The 20,057-nt window shown below is 41.4% G+C and overlaps 2 protein-coding genes across 5 annotated transcripts; both read left to right on the top strand.

Moving 5' to 3' along the window:
- Positions 1-4,982: 4,982 nt before the first annotated feature.
- Positions 4,983-18,594, top strand: LOC135107342 (uncharacterized). 3 transcript variants are annotated; one of them, XM_064017076.1, is made up of 3 exons: positions 4,983-5,392; positions 17,973-18,080; positions 18,370-18,594. In XM_064017076.1, the coding sequence occupies exons 1-3, from the start codon at positions 5,022-5,024 to the stop codon at positions 18,413-18,415; spliced, it is 525 nt and encodes a 174-aa protein (XP_063873146.1). In that variant the 5' UTR covers positions 4,983-5,021; the 3' UTR covers positions 18,416-18,594. The 3 variants fall into 3 exon arrangements, with proteins under 3 accessions (XP_063873146.1, XP_063873144.1, XP_063873145.1); XM_064017074.1 differs by lacking the exons at positions 17,973-18,080; positions 18,370-18,594 and adding exons at positions 5,532-5,639; positions 5,875-6,107 and having other exon boundaries at positions 4,985-5,392; XM_064017075.1 differs by lacking the exon at positions 4,983-5,392 and adding an exon at positions 17,432-17,865.
- Positions 11,358-12,591, top strand: LOC135107341 (uncharacterized). 2 transcript variants are annotated; one of them, XM_064017072.1, is made up of 3 exons: positions 11,368-11,976; positions 12,057-12,164; positions 12,287-12,591. In XM_064017072.1, the coding sequence occupies exons 1-3, from the start codon at positions 11,495-11,497 to the stop codon at positions 12,330-12,332; spliced, it is 636 nt and encodes a 211-aa protein (XP_063873142.1). In that variant the 5' UTR covers positions 11,368-11,494; the 3' UTR covers positions 12,333-12,591. The 2 variants fall into 2 exon arrangements, with proteins under 2 accessions (XP_063873143.1, XP_063873142.1); XM_064017073.1 differs by lacking the exon at positions 12,057-12,164 and having other exon boundaries at positions 11,358-11,976.
- Positions 18,595-20,057: the final 1,463 nt, after the last annotated feature.

The following is a 20,057-nucleotide window of genomic DNA, read 5'->3' on the forward strand; positions in this document are numbered from 1 at the left end:
ACAGCATTACTGATCCTCTATTGGGCCCAGAGTCGGGATAGTCCTCAGAGTGCTTCCCACAACAAGTCTTGCGACACTTACTCGTGTTTAAGGGATAATAAAGGAGGGGTCAGGAGAAACACCAGCATTAAAGAGAATGTGATAGGGGGAAAGTTTGTAGAATTCAGGATTTCACATACGGATAAAAGAACACCTGCTAGAAAAAAAAAAGATAGATAGATAGATAGATAAAATAATAAGAAGTAAGTTTTGAGAGTTCCGAATTTCAGACGAAGATAAAGGAATACTCGTTGAAAATAATAAATAAATAAATAAAGAGATAGATAAGTATATATACATGTATATTGTGTTGGTGTGGGGAAACACGCCCACACCCTTGCCGCCCACACTTAATGGCGCGCCTTTCCCCTTGGGACTTGACGGCCCCGGCCAACCTTGCCCTTGTCCCCGACCTGACCCAGCCTCTGGCCGCCTCGGCTTTCACCACATGGGAGTGAGGTCAACCCTCCTCCTTTTCTCTTCGGACGCCAGCCCCGGCCGTAACCTGAGCCGGCAGGCCCAGCAACTGCCCCATCATCGGTATTCCGTGTCCGCCCAGCCTTGTTGGCGGACATGCGCAGTCCTTGTCCGCCCGGCCTCGGTGACGGACATGCGACACGGCGGTAGATTCACTTATTATTGCACATATTTATGTTATTAATATACGGCAGCTGATTCTTACCACCGTGTTTCTTCGGCTTTAAAATGGTGGCTGCAGTGAAAGGAGTTGACGCTACCAGTCCTCCAGACCCACGCGCCCTGCTCGTCGCCATCTACTCCAGCTACCTTCAATCGCTTCCGGGTTACCTGCTAAGCCATCATCGACGCATATCTGCTAAGCCTTTACCGACGCAAACTGCTACGCTACCACACGTCTACGGTGCTTTCTTCAGCTGCTTTCTGGGCCTCTTTTAAGCTTATGCCAAGCCTGCTCCGCCAGCCTGTACCCGTACAATTTCAAGCCGTCATCGACACGGTCCCTCAGTGGCGTACCCAGAAATTTTGAGAAGGGGGGGAATTTTAATTATAGTCCCAAAGTCCCAAAAGGAAAGGCGCGCTATGGAATGTGGGCTGCAAGAATGTGGGCGTGTATCCCCACACCAGCACAATGGTTCTAGGCATGCCTTCATGCTTACAAAACATATGGGATGATGCAAGGACACTGAAGCATAATAATTGTCTATATGCAGCTACAGTGGCACAGAAAAGGCACAGCAACTCAAAGGCAGAAGAGAGCAGGGAGCAACAGGAAACCACACTCGACCAGGCGACGTGATTTCCCCCTTTGTCTTCTCTGACTCGGTGGCTCACCGCCGCGCCCACCACATGCTTCTTGTCCTGTATGAAACGAGTCTGTCCTCCACTTCGTTGTTTCTGTCATACTCATACTACACAAACAATTGCATTTTCACACACACACACACACACACACACACACACACACACACACACACACACACACACACATACATACATACACACACACACACACACACACACACACATTCGTAACAATATGTCTTCATTCTCAGCCTTCCATTACCAACTCAAACTATCTAATTTACCCAATTGTGAGTAATTACCTATAAGTTGGGAACCACTGCTCTAGGGTCTCAGAATATCTGATGGTTATATAACATGAGACAACGCGAGCATAAAGGACATTCATAAACGAAGCCTGTAGTCTCAAATCAAAGGAGATGAGGTATATTGTTATATACTCGTGCATTTCCACATATACGGTGCACCTTATTCATGAAAAGTACATAACAAGCAAACTACTCAACTACGACTCATAATTTAGTATATGCAAAAAAAAAAAAAAGTACTGAATAGAAAAAAAAAAAAACGACAGAGCACGCACACCATGTAGCTGACTCTCGATTCAGTGCACGCAAAAATGTATTAAAATAAAATAAATAAGATAAACAAATAAAAGTTACTTCAATATAGAAAAACGAGAACACTGGTCGTGTATCAGCTGGCTCCTGCATGCCCACTCCAGCCACTAATTCCCTCCCGCATTGCTTTGCACACGACTCGCAAGAGGAAGACTCTTTCTCGAATGCTGAGGCATGTCACATTTAGGACCGTACTCTGAAACACTCGCTTTCTCACCATGACTGTTTTCAAAGATCACACTGATGATTAACCAGGTTATGAAGAGTGTTCATCCTGTTAATAGTGTGAAAATCTTGTTAATTTGTCACTAACACCAAAAAGAAAAAAACATAAAAAACTAGTCACTTCAACTAAACCTTTTTAAATGTAGTGGAGATTGGAAACAGAAGTATTTCATAATGGTCCTTTCGGCAACTGCATATACGTGAATTCCCCCTTTTTAACAGCATTTCACAAAACAATGGCGGACGAGTGACACAGTCGTTGACATAGGGCCCATTTATTAAACATTAGGGTTAGTGGCCCGCATTCCGAATCCGGTGAAGTCGATTTATTAAACACTCCTGGAGCCCGAAATGTCGGGCGTCTGCGTCTGAATCCGAAAAAAATATTGACACGTTCGGGGAGAAATCTATCGGGAGCCTGACACCCTCCGAAAGCACCTACGAATTTTGCTTGAGAACGTATTATCCTCTCATTCATGGCGGAAATGTGTTATGATTGTATGGAAATACGTAATAATGGAGGTTAAACATATTATTACACGAATACAATATTTTTTGTCAGTACTTAAACTTTTTAAAAGAACTTGGTGTTTGGACGTGACGTATGCGAATGGGCCCTATGGGCCCATTCGGGCCCATAGGGCGGACAAGTGACACAGTCGTTGACATAGTCACCGTCTGCCCACATGTTGCGGTGTCGCCTTCCCACCCGTGGCTGCGCATGATCATCGTTTACCTCGTGCCACACTACCTAGAACGCTCGGGATGATCAGAATGCTTTTCACGCACAGTTAAAAGTTTCCTTAAAAGCGATCATGTGGAAAGCCCACCATCTCTGACCTGGGGAGCAAGCATTGCCTCACTAGTTCGTTAACGCACAGACATACAATGGAGAAGATATTTATTTCCCTTTTTGTGAGCATAAGCAGTGGTTAGGCAAATGAATGATAATGATCGTAATGAATGACATGAGTGGCACCAAATAGTCACTTACAAGATTACACTACTGATTGCCCACATAGCACGCCCTGCATGACGGTGTGCTTCACGAGTTTTATTCTGCATCAAAACGGTGTCATGATTGTGTTCTTTGTGTTTTAGTGTTTCAACATGGATTACAAGGTGGCAGGGAAAGGCGTGGGGCGATGGATGGCATGAACACACTGGAGCCCCGAGAAGACAATGGGAAGGGCGGCAATAAATGCTGAGTGACAGCAATGCAAAATAAGTCTGCATGTACCTACTGCATTCGTGGTGGTTGTGATGGTGGGGGTAGCGGAGAACTGCCGCTTTCAACAACACCAAAAGAATGAAGGCAGCGCGGAACAAATCTTCTTTGTTTTGAGCTTTAACCGATTTTCATATGGGGTCGCTGTTTCTTGCCAGCCTTTAGCTTTTTTTTCCTTTCTTGCGTATTCTGTTCCCGCAGGACATCCGAAGTAATATCTGCAGAATAACAACACTTGCTCAGCCAGTCACTGTGGCGCCTACATAAAGTGACACTTTTGCGTCTTACCTCCCGTCAAACCTGACGCAACATATTCTCCCATGAAAGGGAGCACCAAAGAGGAAATAAGTTCACTCCACGTAAGCAAAGACAAGCCGAGCACGCCGGGAACTCACGCCTTACTGATGTGATAATCTCGCAAACGGCAACACTTTGAGAGAATATCTTTCACACACACACACACACACACACACACACACACACACACACACACTACAAAACTTTCATCTTTTATAACAAGAACTTCAGTGCTACGCACATAACCTATAAGTTTGCCTGCACACGGAGGAGACAAGTTTGCCTCATGAGAAAAAACATGGATATTTGCTTATATCTATCATCAGTTATCAGATACTATTAATTCCGTGGCATTATTTACGTGAAAGCACTGCATTGGTGTAGAAACATAGAGTTGGTAAACCAAAATTATAAACTGTATCACAGAAACTAATCAGTATACACACACACCTTGCTTATATGGCAACGAGAGAGGAACTGAAATATTTAGGTTCCTAATGCTATGAAAGTGGCATCGGAACGGTGTTCTGAAGCATTATCTTGCAATATGTAGTTGACTCGATGTTAAGTTGTTATTCAATTCTGGTGTTGTTAATATGTGGTTAATATATATTGTTTAGGCGATATATATATATATTTTTTGATATATATTAAGCAAATATATATGTTATTTATGTGCTTAATATGTAACGCCTAGGCGATAAATATTAAACATATAATTCCAGAAGTGAGTTCCCTTGAAAAACAAGTTATAAAGAAGACCTTTACAATATATATATATATATATATATATATATATATATATATATATATATATATATATATATATATATATATATATATATATATATATATATATATATATATATATATATATATATATATATATATATATATATATGGTGTAAAGGTCTTCTTTATAACTTGTTTTTCAGGGGAACTCAATTCTAGATTTACGTGCTTAATAAATATCGCCTAGGCGATATTTATTAAGCTATAAAGTATATTAAGCTATATACTATACCGTATACTACATCTTCACTTTCTTAGGAGCCTGTAGCTATAAAGATTTTCACTTGTATGTATTACTGTATAACAATGTGACAAACAAATTACCTAATCTTATACTAGGTGACAAACAAATCTTATACACGTGACAAACCCCTTAGTGTAGTCCCTCTAGCACTCCCGGAAAGTCCCACGCAAGGTGCCATGTAAGCGTGCCACGGCATCATACAACGCGCTTCCCCAGTGTGGAATGGCCCGCCTAAAGGTTTATAAGGCGAGGCTCAAGGGTCACCAGCATCACAGTCTTCACTGACAGAGCCAACATGAAGACCTGCCGTCCCTTTCTGGTGGTGGCGATGCTGGCGGTGTCTTGGGCTGCAGCTGCCCCTCTCCAGGACACGTACAACCTGCAGGACATCCACTCGGAGGAGCAGCTGCAGGCGTATCTGGAGAACAATCCCTCTGCGGTGCGTGAGCTGTACCCAGACCTTCTCCGCGAAGCCTCCCAGGTGTTGATGGTCGTTGACCCCTACACGCTGGTGGAGATGCTGAGGAGACAAGAAGCGGCTGTCACACTGGAGACGCAGGAGGAGGAGGAAGACGAGGAGGCCCAGAGAGTAACACAGGAGGACCAGAAGGACGAACACGACCGCAGGAAGCGACAGGTCACCTTCGGCTTTGGGATGAACCGCGGGTAAGACATTCTTTACCTCTCTCTCTCTCTCTCTCTCTCTCTCTCTCTCTCTCTCTCTCTCTCTCTCTCTCTCTCTCTCTCGCTCTCTCTGGCAAACACTGTTTTGGTGCGGCATAATAGGTATTACTGGCTCCCACAGGCCCTATGGAAAGAACTACCGTGCAAATGTTGGCTACCAGCGTCGCTTCAACAATGGCAGGTCATCCTTCGGTGTGCACGGCCACAGGAACTGGGGCGCCAGCGGGAGGTGAGCGTGCTGGTTTTCATCAACGTTAGAAGAAAACATAACACTGTGTGTGTATATATATATATATATATATATATATATATATATATATATATATATATATATATATATATATATATATATATATATATATATATATATATATATATATCTTTTTTTTTTATCGTGTCAAATAGGAAACAAAATTTTACTAATTACCTTATAACTTTAACTAGCAACTTCACATCTCTTGCAGGTCTCACGGATTCGGGATCAGCTTTTCGCACAGATTCGGCCGCTAAAGGACGTCATAGACACCACAAAGCTTAAGACCACCGCAGCAATGAGATGCTTGCCTCCCACCAAACACAGCATACTATGTGCTTGATCTTCTTGTGTGTGTGTGTGTGTGTGTGTGTGTGTGTGTGTGGATTATACTGTACTGGTTTCATTTGTAATTATAAATAAAATATCTAATTTCGTAAACAATCTTTTAACCTTTACTGTATTATAAAAATAATAAATAAATAAACAATAAATATAAAACGTCATGACATGTTCATGACAAACAAAATATGTCGAAAGGCACTTTTTAATCTGTATAGAATATAGATCATGATATCACGGAATACATGTTGATATCGCGGAATACATGTTATCTTCAGAGTGAGAGTTAGCCATTAATAATTGAGCATTTATTGTTAAATAGTATCCCCTCACTTGATCCAGTCATGGCTAGGATGCCAAACCCAAACTGCATTCTACTGAGTGATCTTCAAATGTATAGAAACGTAATCGTTCTCCGCTGTCTCAACACTCAATGCAAGTGTTCCACACTGGTGGGAGACAGATTGAGGCAACTAAAGTGTGTCAAAGATGTCCGCGTCTTCCATCATGGTGGTTCTCCTACACAGTGCTGCTGTACACAGTGACAATGGGGTTCCTGCGTGGTGTGATGGCACTGGCTAAGTCACAGAGGCGTGGCAGTATTATTGTTTTGTCGCGTGACCTTGTGGAGGAAGACGCCTCACTCCCAGACACCAGTGCTGCCTCCCCTTTGCCCCTCATAGCCACTACTCAACTCTTCTATTTAAAATACACACACAAAGAGTTCACGGTGTCCACTCACGAATGTTTGTATTATGCACTCATACATGCGTGTAGTTATGCATCAATCCTATATGCAGCACAGCTTCCTGTGCGGGAAGAAGTCAGACGACCAATGCTTCACAATTTTCCTCTCTTTAATAAAAATTTCAGTGTTTCAGGTTTCATCATGTTTTACTCCTTTAATCCGAACGATACGTGTGAAGCAGTGCCCATGTTCATTTCTTCCCCGTTAACCTCTGAGTTATCACTTTTCCTTAAGCTCATTGAAATTGCGTGGTGCATGTCATTATCACTACTTCAACATAAATCACTGGCAGCAGGAGTGACCGAGTGCTTTGAGCCTTTCAGTGACTGCAGCGTCTGCTTACTCATGATTAAAAAATGAGTGTAATAGTGCTATGGCAGAGAAGTGTTAACAATGCTGGGTATTCCTAACGATTTGAGGTCTCTCTCTCTCTCTCTCTCTCTCTCTCTCTCTCTCTCTCTCTCTCTCTCTCTCTCTCTCTCATACGAGTACAGAATAACATGCAACGAATTAAACACTTGAACAACATCACACGCACACAAACAGAGGATGCCGGTGGTCGTGAGTGCAGCGCGACAGTGAGAGAAGCCACGCAGGAGGGAGGATGAGCCAGACACAAGGGGCACCAGTCATCATAACGTAATGGCGAAGCAGACCAAACATATATGTTCACTCAAAGTCCACAGTCATTAATAATGAGTAATAAAGAAAAATTAGGCTAATTAATAATAGTGATTTTAGTGATGATAAAAATGAAAAATTCTTAATATATCAAAATTTATCTTCCAAGCAAAACTATAGAACATTTCCCGCATTTAACTTTACGTAACGAAGCACGAATGACACCTGTCGCTGATTCCCTTCCCTAGGATGATGTCAGACAGTCAGCTGATAACACAGTATTAACAAAGGCAGTTAACATCGTACAGAGGCAACATCCCGTGGACTCAGGAGAGGACAGAATACAGTAAATATGGTGTCATAACGCTGACTTGCTCATTATGCTCATTTCATCTTTACTTATTGGTAGCCTCATTCGGGAAAAGGTAGAAATGAAAAAGAAGTGACTCATTTATGTAATAGCTTAATTTTTAATCATTCATTTTCCCTGTGACAACATAAGAACATAAGAAAATAAGGGAAGATGCAAGAAGCCATGAGTTCTACACGTGACAGTCCCTTATGGTACAACTCCCGGAAAATGTTGTGGCACGTGTTGCATCACCCAGTGTCACGGACACTGGTTCGCGAAAATAGGCAGCGTTCTTCCCCACGTAGGGATGGCCCACTTTACAGTGGATTCAGACAGAAAGTATTTGGTCCTATTTCCTCCACCGTGTGGAGTCACCTTGTCGCGGTGGCTGGGGTTGAAGCGTGGTCGGCGGTGTCACCTCTTTGATGGCTAGCCTGTCACTGAAGGGTTCAGTGGCCGTTTATCCAAGCGCTCCCCCTTCGGCGCTATATGACCACAATGTTGCGGGGCTTTTTTTTTCTTTTTTTTTTCTGTCAATCAGTCAATCAGTGGTCCTATTTCCTTGCAAGCCGAAAGCCATTCCAATTCCACAATACAGTTCACAATACACTGTTTACTTCAGATGTTTTCCTTATATCTTTAGATTACTTTTTTTTTTTTTTCTATGGTCATTGTTTCAGTACACGGAATTGTTACAGGTGACCCAGGACTGCTGACATTGCCGTTCCCGATACACGTGTCTCTCCGTGTCTCCTACACCCGTGACTAAGTATGATCGTCGCTCTGGTCTTGCCGCAATAACACAGACAACAATCCTCGACTGGGTGCTGTGTGACCAGGGACAGGAAGGATCAAAACATGGTTATCAAGTTTTTAGAGATGAATTGTTTTGTTGTAAAACTGAACATTTCTTTTATATATCTATAATTTATAACACAAATAACACAAAATGCAATTTTAGTCCAAAGAAGTCGAAGCTAATGTGATTTGCCTAAAGTAAATAATTAAGGCACACTTAACATTCTCTTTTTAAGCTGGTGGAGCAGACTGAAACATGATTCAGTTTTTATTGTCTATTCAAGCCTGGTTTGTAGTTATAGTTTCGACTCAAGCCCAACTTGGCTAGATGTAGCTGAATTTTCTGTTATAGGAGATATAACAGGAATTGAATGAATAGATTTTTCTGTCTGTGTATAAACTTTAACTTAAGTGTTCACTTCGCCAGACAACGCAGTGTTTGTGTTATGTATTAATCCACTTGTAAAGTAATGTATCCAGCTCATGTGCAGTGCATCTCGTTGTGTGTGAACGCTCATTCTCAAGGACTGCCTCTCTACAAGAAAACTGTGCGAGTTTTCATCGTATTGCACTCCGCTGGCACGGGGGCGAAGTGACAAGAGGAGCAGTGCAAATGGCGATCTGTTTGCACTGAACTCTGTTAGAAAACCAAAAAGAGTTTTTCTCTCTCTCTCTCTCTCTCTCTCTCTCTCTCTCTCTCTCTCTCTCTCTCTCTCTCTCTCTCTCTCTCTCTCTCTCTCTCTCTCTCTCTCTCTCTCTCTCTCATTGTGTGTGTGTGTGTGTGTGTGTGTGTGTGTGTGTGTGTGTGTGTGTGTGTGAGACGAGGGGGAGGAAGGAGAAACTATACAAGTAAAATGTATTTTACTAAAGATCAAAACACCTTAGGGAGGCAGCAGGTCGTGTTGCGTCTATGAAGCCTGAGGAAGGCCCTGCCATAACACGGCGGCCTCTCCTCAGGGCTTGAGGGCGCCAGGTGTTAAATCCGACGCCGAATCAGTACTTGCACATCAAATACAAGTGTAGTGATCCTACTTCACATTACTTAAGGGCGGAAAAAGAGAAAAGAAAAAGAAGAAAAGAGGCAAACAAACACACATCCACATATTCATGTAATATCTGTCTCGACAGAAGTAAAGACATAAAAGCAAAGATTGACGCATTCCACATTCATTTCATTGGCGAAGGCAGCCTGCGTCTCCCTGCGGACGTGAGTCTGTGGTCCTTTTTCCTTTTTCTTCTGCTGTCATAACCATCTTACAATTCATTGGTACCCCATAAAGTTTCCCACCGAGTGGCTTTAACGAGAATCACCATCTGAGAGCCACCGTCGCATGAGAGGAATGACGTGAGTAATGATTAGAGTTCGTAGTGTATGGGAGACTGTTGAAAAACCCCACCAGTTCCTACCAGAAAAGGGGAGGTGTTCATATTGGCTCGCTATATGGGGAAACACGCTGTACACTCTCTCAACCCTTCATGCGCTGCGCTGTTATGGGCGTGAGGAAGTCAAGAGGGTACGAGATTCATGGGTTGGTTTTCCCGTCACCTAATCCCCCGCACACACACACACACACACACACACACACACACTCGCTCACTCACTCACTTACTCACTCACTTTACTTACACACACACACACACACACACACACACGATTAAGTGTTGAAAGTAAAATGTATGAATGCAGTTCTTGAAATTGTCTGAAAGCTTTTTACCATGATCAGTACTACGCCCTGGTGATGTCAAAGGTTGTGTCGGTGGCCATTGCCATTGCGTTGACAGTCATGGGTGACTTCGTGTTCACCTAGGCAGTGTTGAATACGTCACCGTGAGGTATTTCGCCTCTGAATATTTTTTTTTTCCTTCATGTATCGGGACTATAATTACGAGCTGATGTGTACAGCACGTTATTGTTTTCTGAAGCGATTTCCAGTTACAGCGAGAGGCAGGATACATGAGTAGTATCCAACAATAAAATTTCAGGATAATGTTCTAAAAATTACTATTAATGAAACAGAGCCTGTTTCTTTGAATAATGGTCACAGTTGGAGAAGGAATCAACTATTCTCACATTCCTGCCTCAACACAAATTCTCTCATTCCAAGACAGCCATGAACCGCGATTCGTTTGTAAAAAAAAAAAAGTAAGAAGTAGCGATTCGTTCCAAACATCTGGAACAAATAGTTCGTAAACATGAGTAAGTAACGGTTATTTCCAGTCTACCCTCCTGTGACTTCTTTCTTTGTAACTTCATCTCTAGTTTCAATTCTGACCGTTATGTTTTACATAAGCAAAGATAGCTGGTGATCATGAGTGCCAGCGAGACGGGAAGACTACGCGGGAGGGAGGATGAGCACAAGGATTATTTTATACGTAGTAAAAGCTGAGCAGGCACTCTACTCGGTGAAAGTCGTCAGATTGTGCGGGATGCCAACTGCTGCTGGGGATGACTGTATCAAAAAAGCTCATAATATTTCACAAGCAGAATAAATCTAGCTTTCTTGTAATAATTTCAATTCCAACATTTCTTTCATTTCACCTTGCGTAACGATTTACAACTGACAGATTGATTTTTTCCTTCACACAATGTTGATCAACACGTTCATATTACAATGCAAACACCCACGTATATTTTTACCTCTCCTGAGTACGGCGGTATAGATAGAATGACTATACCAAGTCTGACGACACAATCATGACTCCCTCACACTGGCCACATCCGTCAACAACACTAAATAATAACTGACATTTTTTTTTAAGAATCAAGATGAAATACAGTAATAAATCCTTTATAAACCTGCCACCTCGTTTTTTTTTTTTTTCTTTCAGTAGCTCGGTTATTTTCACTCATACGTTTGATTCTTTCTTGTGACAAGGGAACTCCCGAACTCACGGAAAACTTTATGGCACGCGCTGGCACCACTCAATGCTAAGGTCACCAACTCGCGAGAATGGGCAACGTACTTCCCCATGGAGGGATGCCCCATTTTGGTATTTATAAGGCGAGGCTCAGGAGTTACCAGCATCACAGTTTTCACTGACACAGCCAACATGAAGACCTGTACACTCCTCGTCCATCCCCTCCTGATGGTGGGGATGCTGGCGGTTTCCTTGGCCGCGGGTGTCACTCTTCAGGACACACACAGACTGCAGGACACCTATTTGGAGGAGCAGCTGCAGGCGTATCTAGAGACCAATCCTTCTGTGTTGCTTGACCTGTACCCAGACCTTCTGCGTGAAGCCTCCCAGGTGTTGGTGGTCGTTGATCCCGAAACGGTGGTGGAGATGCTGAGGAAGCAATATGCGGCGGCAGCGCCGGAGGCCCAAACGGAAAAGGAGGAGATGAAGGAGGAGGAGGAGACGGAGACACATGATGGAAAGCAGGAGGATCAAAAGGACGAGCACGACCGCAGAAAGAGACAGGCCACCTTTGGCTTTGGGATGAACCGCGGGTAAGATATTCTTTTGCCCATCTCTTTTTCTCTGGTTAACAGTTTTGGTGTACCACAACAGCTAACAGTGCCTCCCACAGGCCCTACGGAAGGAACTACCAAGCAAATGTTGGCTACCAGCGTCGTTTCAACAGCGGCAGGTCATCCTTCGGCGTGCACGGCCACAAGAACTGGGGCGCCAGCGGGAGGTGAGTGTGCTGGTTTTCGTTACTAAAAAAGAATAAATATCAGGGAAAAGTTTAACATTGTATTGTATTCACCTTTTTGTGAGAAGACAGGCAAGTAATGTGACGACATCCCTTGTTCACAGGTCCCATGGGTTCGGGATCACCTTTTTGCACAGATTCCGTCGCTAGAGGGCGTCGCGGTCATCACACAGGCAGCCTCAGACCGCCGCAGCAGAGAATTCCTCACACTGGTTGTCATGCCGCCAGTCTTGAGAGGCATGCTAGCTTTATACCAAATACAACACACGATCTTCTGAAAATGTGTCGCACTGTTTTTTTTGGGGGAATTATCTAAATAAATACCTATATTTGTACCATTCTCATTGTTCGGGTCTATATTCTAGAGGAGTTGTTCCGAATTTTTGTCATTACATAATCCATTTACTGACTTCTTGAAGTTTGCATTACCCACATTAAGTATGAGTACAGTAGTAGTGTGTGTGAATATATATATATATATATATATATATATATATATATATATATATATATATATATATATATATATATATATATATATATATATATATATGACCACCAAATACAATACACCACCTTCTGAAGATGTGTCGCATCATGTTTTCTTTGGAATGATCTAAATAAATGTCTATATTTGTAACATTCCCATTGTTTGGTTTAGCCATTGCATCTATACTCTAGGGCAGTGGTTCCCAGCCTTTTTCATTACATTAATTATCAATTTACTGATTTCTTCAAGTTTGCGTTATCCACATCAAGTGAGTACAGTAGTATATATATATATATATATATATATATATATATATATATATATATATATATATATATATATATATATATATATATATATATATATATATATATATATATATATATATATATATATATATATATATATATATATATATATTATGACAAAGAGGCGGAGGTAAACCGTCAGTCAGAACCGATGCAGAACGCTGGCTGCTGTTAACTAGTATGCGAGATTGTTGTGCTGTATCCGGTTGCAAATCTTTATTCCAGAAACAGGGAAATAATGTTTTTATAACTTTTCAAAAGATGAACTTGTTTTTTTTTTTTTTGTCATGTAATGAGGCTGTGATGCAAATGACGCTGTGTGCATTAAAACTTGCCATGATGTAAGAAATCAACTAAAGTAGGATTAAGTAAGAACGGAGTCAGAACTGGTAAAATAAGTTAATTAATTTAAACTGATATTTTATCTTTTATTTGTCATACTCGTATTCCCAGGTGCTCTGATATGAATAAGTACCTATTAAGTTATCATGTCATAAGGTTGTCATGAAAATTTCATCCTCATAACTAATATGGTGTAAGAAGATCAACATATTAGCTACATGTACTTTTGAAACAAATTCATTCCATAAAGTCGTCCATTAACACCCTATTTTCTATCACATCTCAAGACCTGTAGAAGTTTTCCACACTGTGACGTCAACTGCAACGCGCTCCAAATTGTGCATATGATCAAAATTCCCTGGGTTGTCTGGCGGAAAGACCCTTCTAATCTATTGGTCTTACACAGTACATGGACGCAATACCTCTCACTCTGGCAATCATCCCTCAAGCCAAGCACAGGATCTCCCTTCAGTCACAGGCTCAAACAGTTTCCTCACGGCACGATACTGTATTTGCAAGGTACTGTGTATGCAATGCATTGTCTATATGCGGCTACAGTGGCACAGAAAAGGCACAGAAACTCAAAAGCAAAAGAGCAAGGCACAACTGGGAACCACACTCCGACCAGGCGACGCACCCCTCCCCTTTGTCCTCTCTGACTCGGTGCCTCACCGCCGCGCGCACCACCTGCTTCTTGCCCTGTATGAGACGAGTCTGTCCTCCTCTCCGTTGTTTCTCTCATACCCATACTGCACAAACAATTACATTTTCGCACACACACACACACACACACACACACACACACACACATTCGTAACAATACGTCTTCATTCTCAGCCTTCAATTACCCACTCAAATTATCCAATTTACGCACTTGCAATTACTCATAGGTTGGGAACAACTGCTCTAGGGTCTCAGAATATCTAATGCTTATATTATATGAGACAACGCGAGCAAAATGAAATTCATAAACAGAGTCTGTAATCTCAAATCAAAGGAGATGAGGTATATCGTAATACACTCGTGCATTACACATATACGGTGCACCGTACTCATGAAAAGTACACAACGAGCAAATCACGCAACTCCGATTCTCAATTTGGTATATGCAAAAAAAGTAAATAAAAAAAAAAATAAACAAATAATAAATAAATAAATAAATAGATAAATAAATACAAAATACAAAAAAAAAAAAAAAGAGCACACACACCTGTAGCTCTGACTCTCGATTCAGTACACACAAAAATAAGTTAAAATAAAATATATAAAATAAATAAAATAAACAAATGAAATTTACTTCAATATAGAAAAACGAGAACACTGGTCGCGTAACGGCTGGCTCCTGCATGCCCACTCCGGCCACTAATTCCCTCCCGCATTGCTTTTCACACGACTCGCAAGAGGAAGACTCTCGAATGCTGAGGCTTGTCACATTTAAGACCGTACTCAGAAACGCTTTGCTCTCTCACCATGACTATTTTCAAAGATCACACTGATGATTAACCAGATTCTGAAGAGTACTCCTCCTGATAATAATGTGAAAATCTTGTTAATTTGTCACTAACTAATCAAAATCCCGTGTCACTTCAACTAAACCTTTTTGAATGTAGTGGAGATGGGAAACAGAAGTGTTTCATAATGGTCCTTTCGGCAACTGCATATACGTGAATTCCCACTTTTAAACACCATTTAACGAAACAATGGCGGACAAGTGACACAGTCGTTGACATAGCCACCGTCTGCCCACGTGTTGCTGTGTCGCCTCCCCACCCGTGGCTGCGCATGATCATCGTTTACTTCGTGCCACACTACCTAGAACACTCGGGATAATTAAAAGTGACCATGTGGAAAGCCCACCATCTCTCACCTGGCGAGCAAGCATTGCCTCACAAGTTTGTTAAGTCATAGACATATAATGGAACATATATTTATTTCCCTCTTTCTGAACATCAGCGGTGGTTAGGCAGATGAAAATGGAAGATAATGATGACAATGAATGACATGAGTGGCACCATATAGTCACTTACAAGATTACAGAATTAATTGTCCACTAGACTGATTCTCTCGCTCTGTTGGCAAAATCATCCAGTCAGGTACACAAACAAAAGAAAAATGATAAGCGGAACTACATGCCGTGTCTGTGGCTACGCTTGTGTCCGGCTGTGATGTTGCTGTGTGATGACGCGGGGCCAATACATAGCACGCCCTGCACGATGGTGTGCTTCACGAGCTTTATTCTGCGTCAAAACGGTGTCATGATTGTGTTCTTTGTGTTTTTGTGTTTCAACATGGATTACAAGGTGGCAGGGAAAGGCGTGGGGCGATGGATGGCATGAACACACTGGAGCCCCGAGAAGACAATGGGAAGGGCGGCAATAAATGCTGAGTGACAGCAATGCAAAATAAGTCTGCATGTACCTACAACATTCGTGGTGGTTGTGATGGTGGAGGTAGCGGAGGACTGCCGCTTTCAACAACACCAACAGAATGAAGGCAGCGCGGCACAAGTCGTCTTTGTCTTGAGCTTTAAGCGATTTTCATATGGGGTCGCTGTTTCTTGCCAGCCTTTAGCTTTTTTTTCCTTTCTTGCGTATTTTGTTCCCGTAGGACATCCGAAGTAATATATGCAGAATAACAACACTTGCTTAGGCAGTCACTGTGGCGCCTACATAAAGTGACACTTTTGCGTCTTAACTCCCGTCAAACCTGACGCAACATATACTCCCATGAAAAGGAGCACCAAAGAGGAAATAAGTTCACTCCACGTAAGCAAAGACAAGCCGAGCACACCGGGAACTGACGCCTTACTGATGTGATAATCTCGCAAACAGCAACACTTTGAGAGAATCTCCCTGTCATAATGAAGTCTACACACACATACACACACGCACACACACACACACACACACACACACGCTACAAAACTTTCATCTTTTATAACAAAATCTTCAGTGCTACGCACATAACCTATAGGTTTGCCTGCACACGGAGGAGACAAGTTTGCCTCTGTCATGAGACAAAACATGGACATTTGCTTATATCTATCAGCCATCAAATACAATTAAATCCGTGGTATCATTTACTTATAAGAACTGCAATGGTGCAGAAACATCGAGTTGGTACACTTATATCTATCTATCTATATATATATATATATATATATATATATATATATATATATATATATATATATATATATATATATATATATATATATATATATATATATATATATATATATATAAAGATAGATAGATAGATAGATAGATAGATATAAACTTGTTATTTTCAGAGAAACTCCAAAGTTTTCGTCAACTTTATTCTTTTGCTACGTTTCGCCTCTTTCTGCTGGCATCCTCAGGCTAAAAAACAATAAAAACACTAAGTAAAAGTTATATAAATCTCAACATTACATGGCACTACAAGCAAAACCAAAAAAACATCACGAAAATTAAAATTATAAACTGTATTACATAAACCAATCAGTATACACACATACCTTGCCTATATGGCAACGAGAGAGGAACTGAAATTTTTAGGTTCCTAACGCTATGATAATGGCATCGGAACGGAGCTCCGAAGCAATATCTTCCAATATGTAGTTGACTCAATGTTAAGTTGTTATTCAATACTTTTATTGTTAATATGTGGTTAATATATATTGTTTAGGCGATATACATTAAGCACATATATATGTTATTTATGTGCCTAATATATATCGCCTAGGCGATAAGTATTAAGCACATACATCCAGAACTGAGTTCCCCTGAAAAACAAGTTATAAGGAAGACCTTTACACCATATATATATATATATATATATATATATATATATATATATATATATATATATATATATATATATATATATATATATATATATATATATATATATATATATATATATGTCTTCATTTTCTTTGGAGCCTGTAGCTATAATGATTTTCACTTGTATGTATTACTGTATAACAATGTGACAAACAAATCATCAAATCATATACTAGACAACACGCGACACCCCCTTAGTGTAGTCCCTCTAGCACTCCCGGAAAGTCCCACGCAAGGTGCCATGTAAGCGTGCCACGGCATCATACAACGCGCTGGTCCGCCTAAAGGTTTATAAGGCGAGGCTCAAGGGTCACCAGCATCACAGTCTTCACTGACAGAGCCAACATGAAGACCTGCCCTTCCTTTCTGGTGGTGGCGATGCTGGCGGTGTCTTGGGCTGCAGCTGTCCCTCTCCAGGACACGCACAACCTGCAGGACATCCACTCGGAGGAGCAGCTGCAGGCCTATCTGGAGAACAATCCCTCTGCGGTGCGTGAGCTTTACCCAGACCTTCTCCGTGAAGCCTCCCAGGTATTAATGGTCGTTGACCCCTACACGCTGGTGGAGATGCTGAGGAGGCAAGAAGCGGCTGTCACACTGGAGACGCAGGAGGAGGAGGAAGAGAAGGAGGCACAGAGAGTAACACAGGAGAACCAGAAGGACGAACACGACCGCAGGAAGCGGCAGGTCACCTTCGGCGTTGGGATGAACCGCGGGTAAGACATTCTTTACCTCTCTCTCTCTCTCTCTCTCTCTCTCTCTCTCTCTCTCTCTAGTAAACGCTGTTTTGGTGCAACATAAAAGGTATTACTGGCTCCCACAGGCCCTACGGAAAGGACTACCGTGCTAATGTCGGCTACCAGCGTCGCTTCAACAATGGCAGGTCATCCTTCGGTGTGCACGGCCACAGGAACTGGGGCGCCAGCGGGAGGTGAGCGTGCTGGTTTTCATCCACGTTAGAAGAAAACATAACACTATATATATATATATATATATATATATATATATATATATATATATATATATATATATATATATATATATATATATATATATATATATATATATATATATATATATATATATATATATATATATATATATATATATATATATATATATATGTAATTTTATTTTTTTTCTAATCGTCTCAGAAATAGGAAACGAAAATTTTACTAATTACCTTGTGACTTTAAACAGCAACTTCACATCTCTTACAGGTCTCACGGATTCGGGATCAGCTTCTCGCACAGATTCGGCCGCTAAAGGACGTCATAGACTCCACAAAGCTTAAGACCACCGCAGCAATGAGGTGCTTGCCTCCCACCAAACACAGCATACTATGTGCTTGCTCTTCTTGTGTGTGTGTGTATGTGTATTTGTGTGGATTATACTGTACTGGTTTCCTTTGTAATTATAAATAAAACATTTAATTTCGTAAATAATCTTTTATTTTTAATGTTTATAGATAATAATATCACGGAATACATGTTGATATTGCGGAATACATGTTACTTTCAGAGTGAGATTTAGTCATTAATAATTGAGCATTTATTGTTAAATAATATTCCCCCACCTGATCCAGTCATGGCTAGGATGACAAACCCGAACAGCATTCTACTGAGTAGTCTTCAAATGCATGCCATGTATAGAAACGTAATCGTTCTTCGCTGTCTCAACACTCAATGCAAGTGTTCCACACTGGTGGGAGGCAGATTGAGGCAACTAAAGTGTGTCACAGATGTCCACGTCTCCCATCATGGTGGTTCTCCTACACAGTGCTGCTGTACACAGTGACACTGGGGTTTCTGCGTGGCGTGATGGCACTGGCTAAGTCACAGAGACGTGGCAGTATTACTGTTTTGTCGCGTGACCTTGTGGAGGAAGACGCCTCACTTCCCGGCACCAGTGCTGCCTCCCCTTTGCCCCTCATAGCCACTACTCAACTCTTCTATTTATAATACACACACAAAGAGTTCACGGTGTCCACTCACGAATGTTTGTATTATGCACTCATACATGCGTGTAGTTATGCATCAATCTTATAAACAGCACAGCTTCCTGTGTGGGAAGAAGTCAGATGACCAATGCTTCACAATTTTCCTCTCTTTAATAAGAATTTCGCAGGAGGGAGGATGAGCCAGACATAAGGAGCACCAGTCATCATAACGTAACGGCGAAGCAGACCAAACATATATATATTCACTCAATGTCCACAGTCATTAATAATGAGTAATTAAAGAAGTAGGTTAATTAATAATAATAGGGATTTTAGTGATGAAAAAATGTAAAATTCTTAATATATCAAATGGACAAGACTTACCAATTTAACTTCTAAGTAATACAACATTTCCTGCATTTAACTTTACGTAACGAAGCACGAATGACACCTGTCGCTGATTCCCTTCCCTAGGATAATGTCAGACAGTCAGCTGATAACACAATATTAACAAAAGCAGTTAACATCGTACAGAGGCAACATCCCGTGGACTCAGGAGAGGACAGAATACAGTAAATATGGTGTCAATTATGCTCATTTCATCTTTACTTATTGGTAACCTCATTCGGGGAAATGTAGAAATGAAAAAGAAGTGACTCATTGATGTAATAACTTAATTTTTAATCATTCATTTTCCCTGTGATAACATAAGAACGTAAGAAAATAAGGGAAGATGCAAGAAGCCATGAGTTCTACACGTGGCAGTCCCTTATGGTACAACTCCCGGAAAATGTTGTGGCACGTGTTGCATCACCCAGTGTCACGGACACTGGTTCGCGAGAATAGGCAGCATTCTTCCCCACGTAGGGATGGCCCACTTTACAGTGGATTCAGACAGAAAGTATTTGGTCCTATTTCCTCCACCGTGGGGAGTCACCTTGTCGTGGTGGCTGGGGTTGAAGCGTGGTC

Source organism: Scylla paramamosain, chromosome 15, assembly GCF_035594125.1.
Source record: "Scylla paramamosain isolate STU-SP2022 chromosome 15, ASM3559412v1, whole genome shotgun sequence".
In the NCBI taxonomy this organism is placed as follows: Eukaryota; Metazoa; Arthropoda; class Malacostraca; order Decapoda; family Portunidae; genus Scylla; species Scylla paramamosain.

Coding starts and splice junctions, on each gene's coding strand:
- LOC135107342 (XM_064017076.1), top strand. CDS start 5,022: ATGAAGACCTGCCGTCCCTTTCTGGTGGTGGCGATGCTGGCGGTGTCT. Junction 5,393..17,972: donor GGCTTTGGGATGAACCGCGG/GTAAGACATTCT, acceptor TGGCTCCCACAG/GCCCTACGGAAAGGACTACC. Junction 18,081..18,369: donor AACTGGGGCGCCAGCGGGAG/GTGAGCGTGCTG, acceptor CATCTCTTACAG/GTCTCACGGATTCGGGATCA.
- LOC135107341 (XM_064017072.1), top strand. CDS start 11,495: ATGGAGGGATGCCCCATTTTGGTATTTATAAGGCGAGGCTCAGGAGTT. Junction 11,977..12,056: donor GGCTTTGGGATGAACCGCGG/GTAAGATATTCT, acceptor TGCCTCCCACAG/GCCCTACGGAAGGAACTACC. Junction 12,165..12,286: donor AACTGGGGCGCCAGCGGGAG/GTGAGTGTGCTG, acceptor CCTTGTTCACAG/GTCCCATGGGTTCGGGATCA.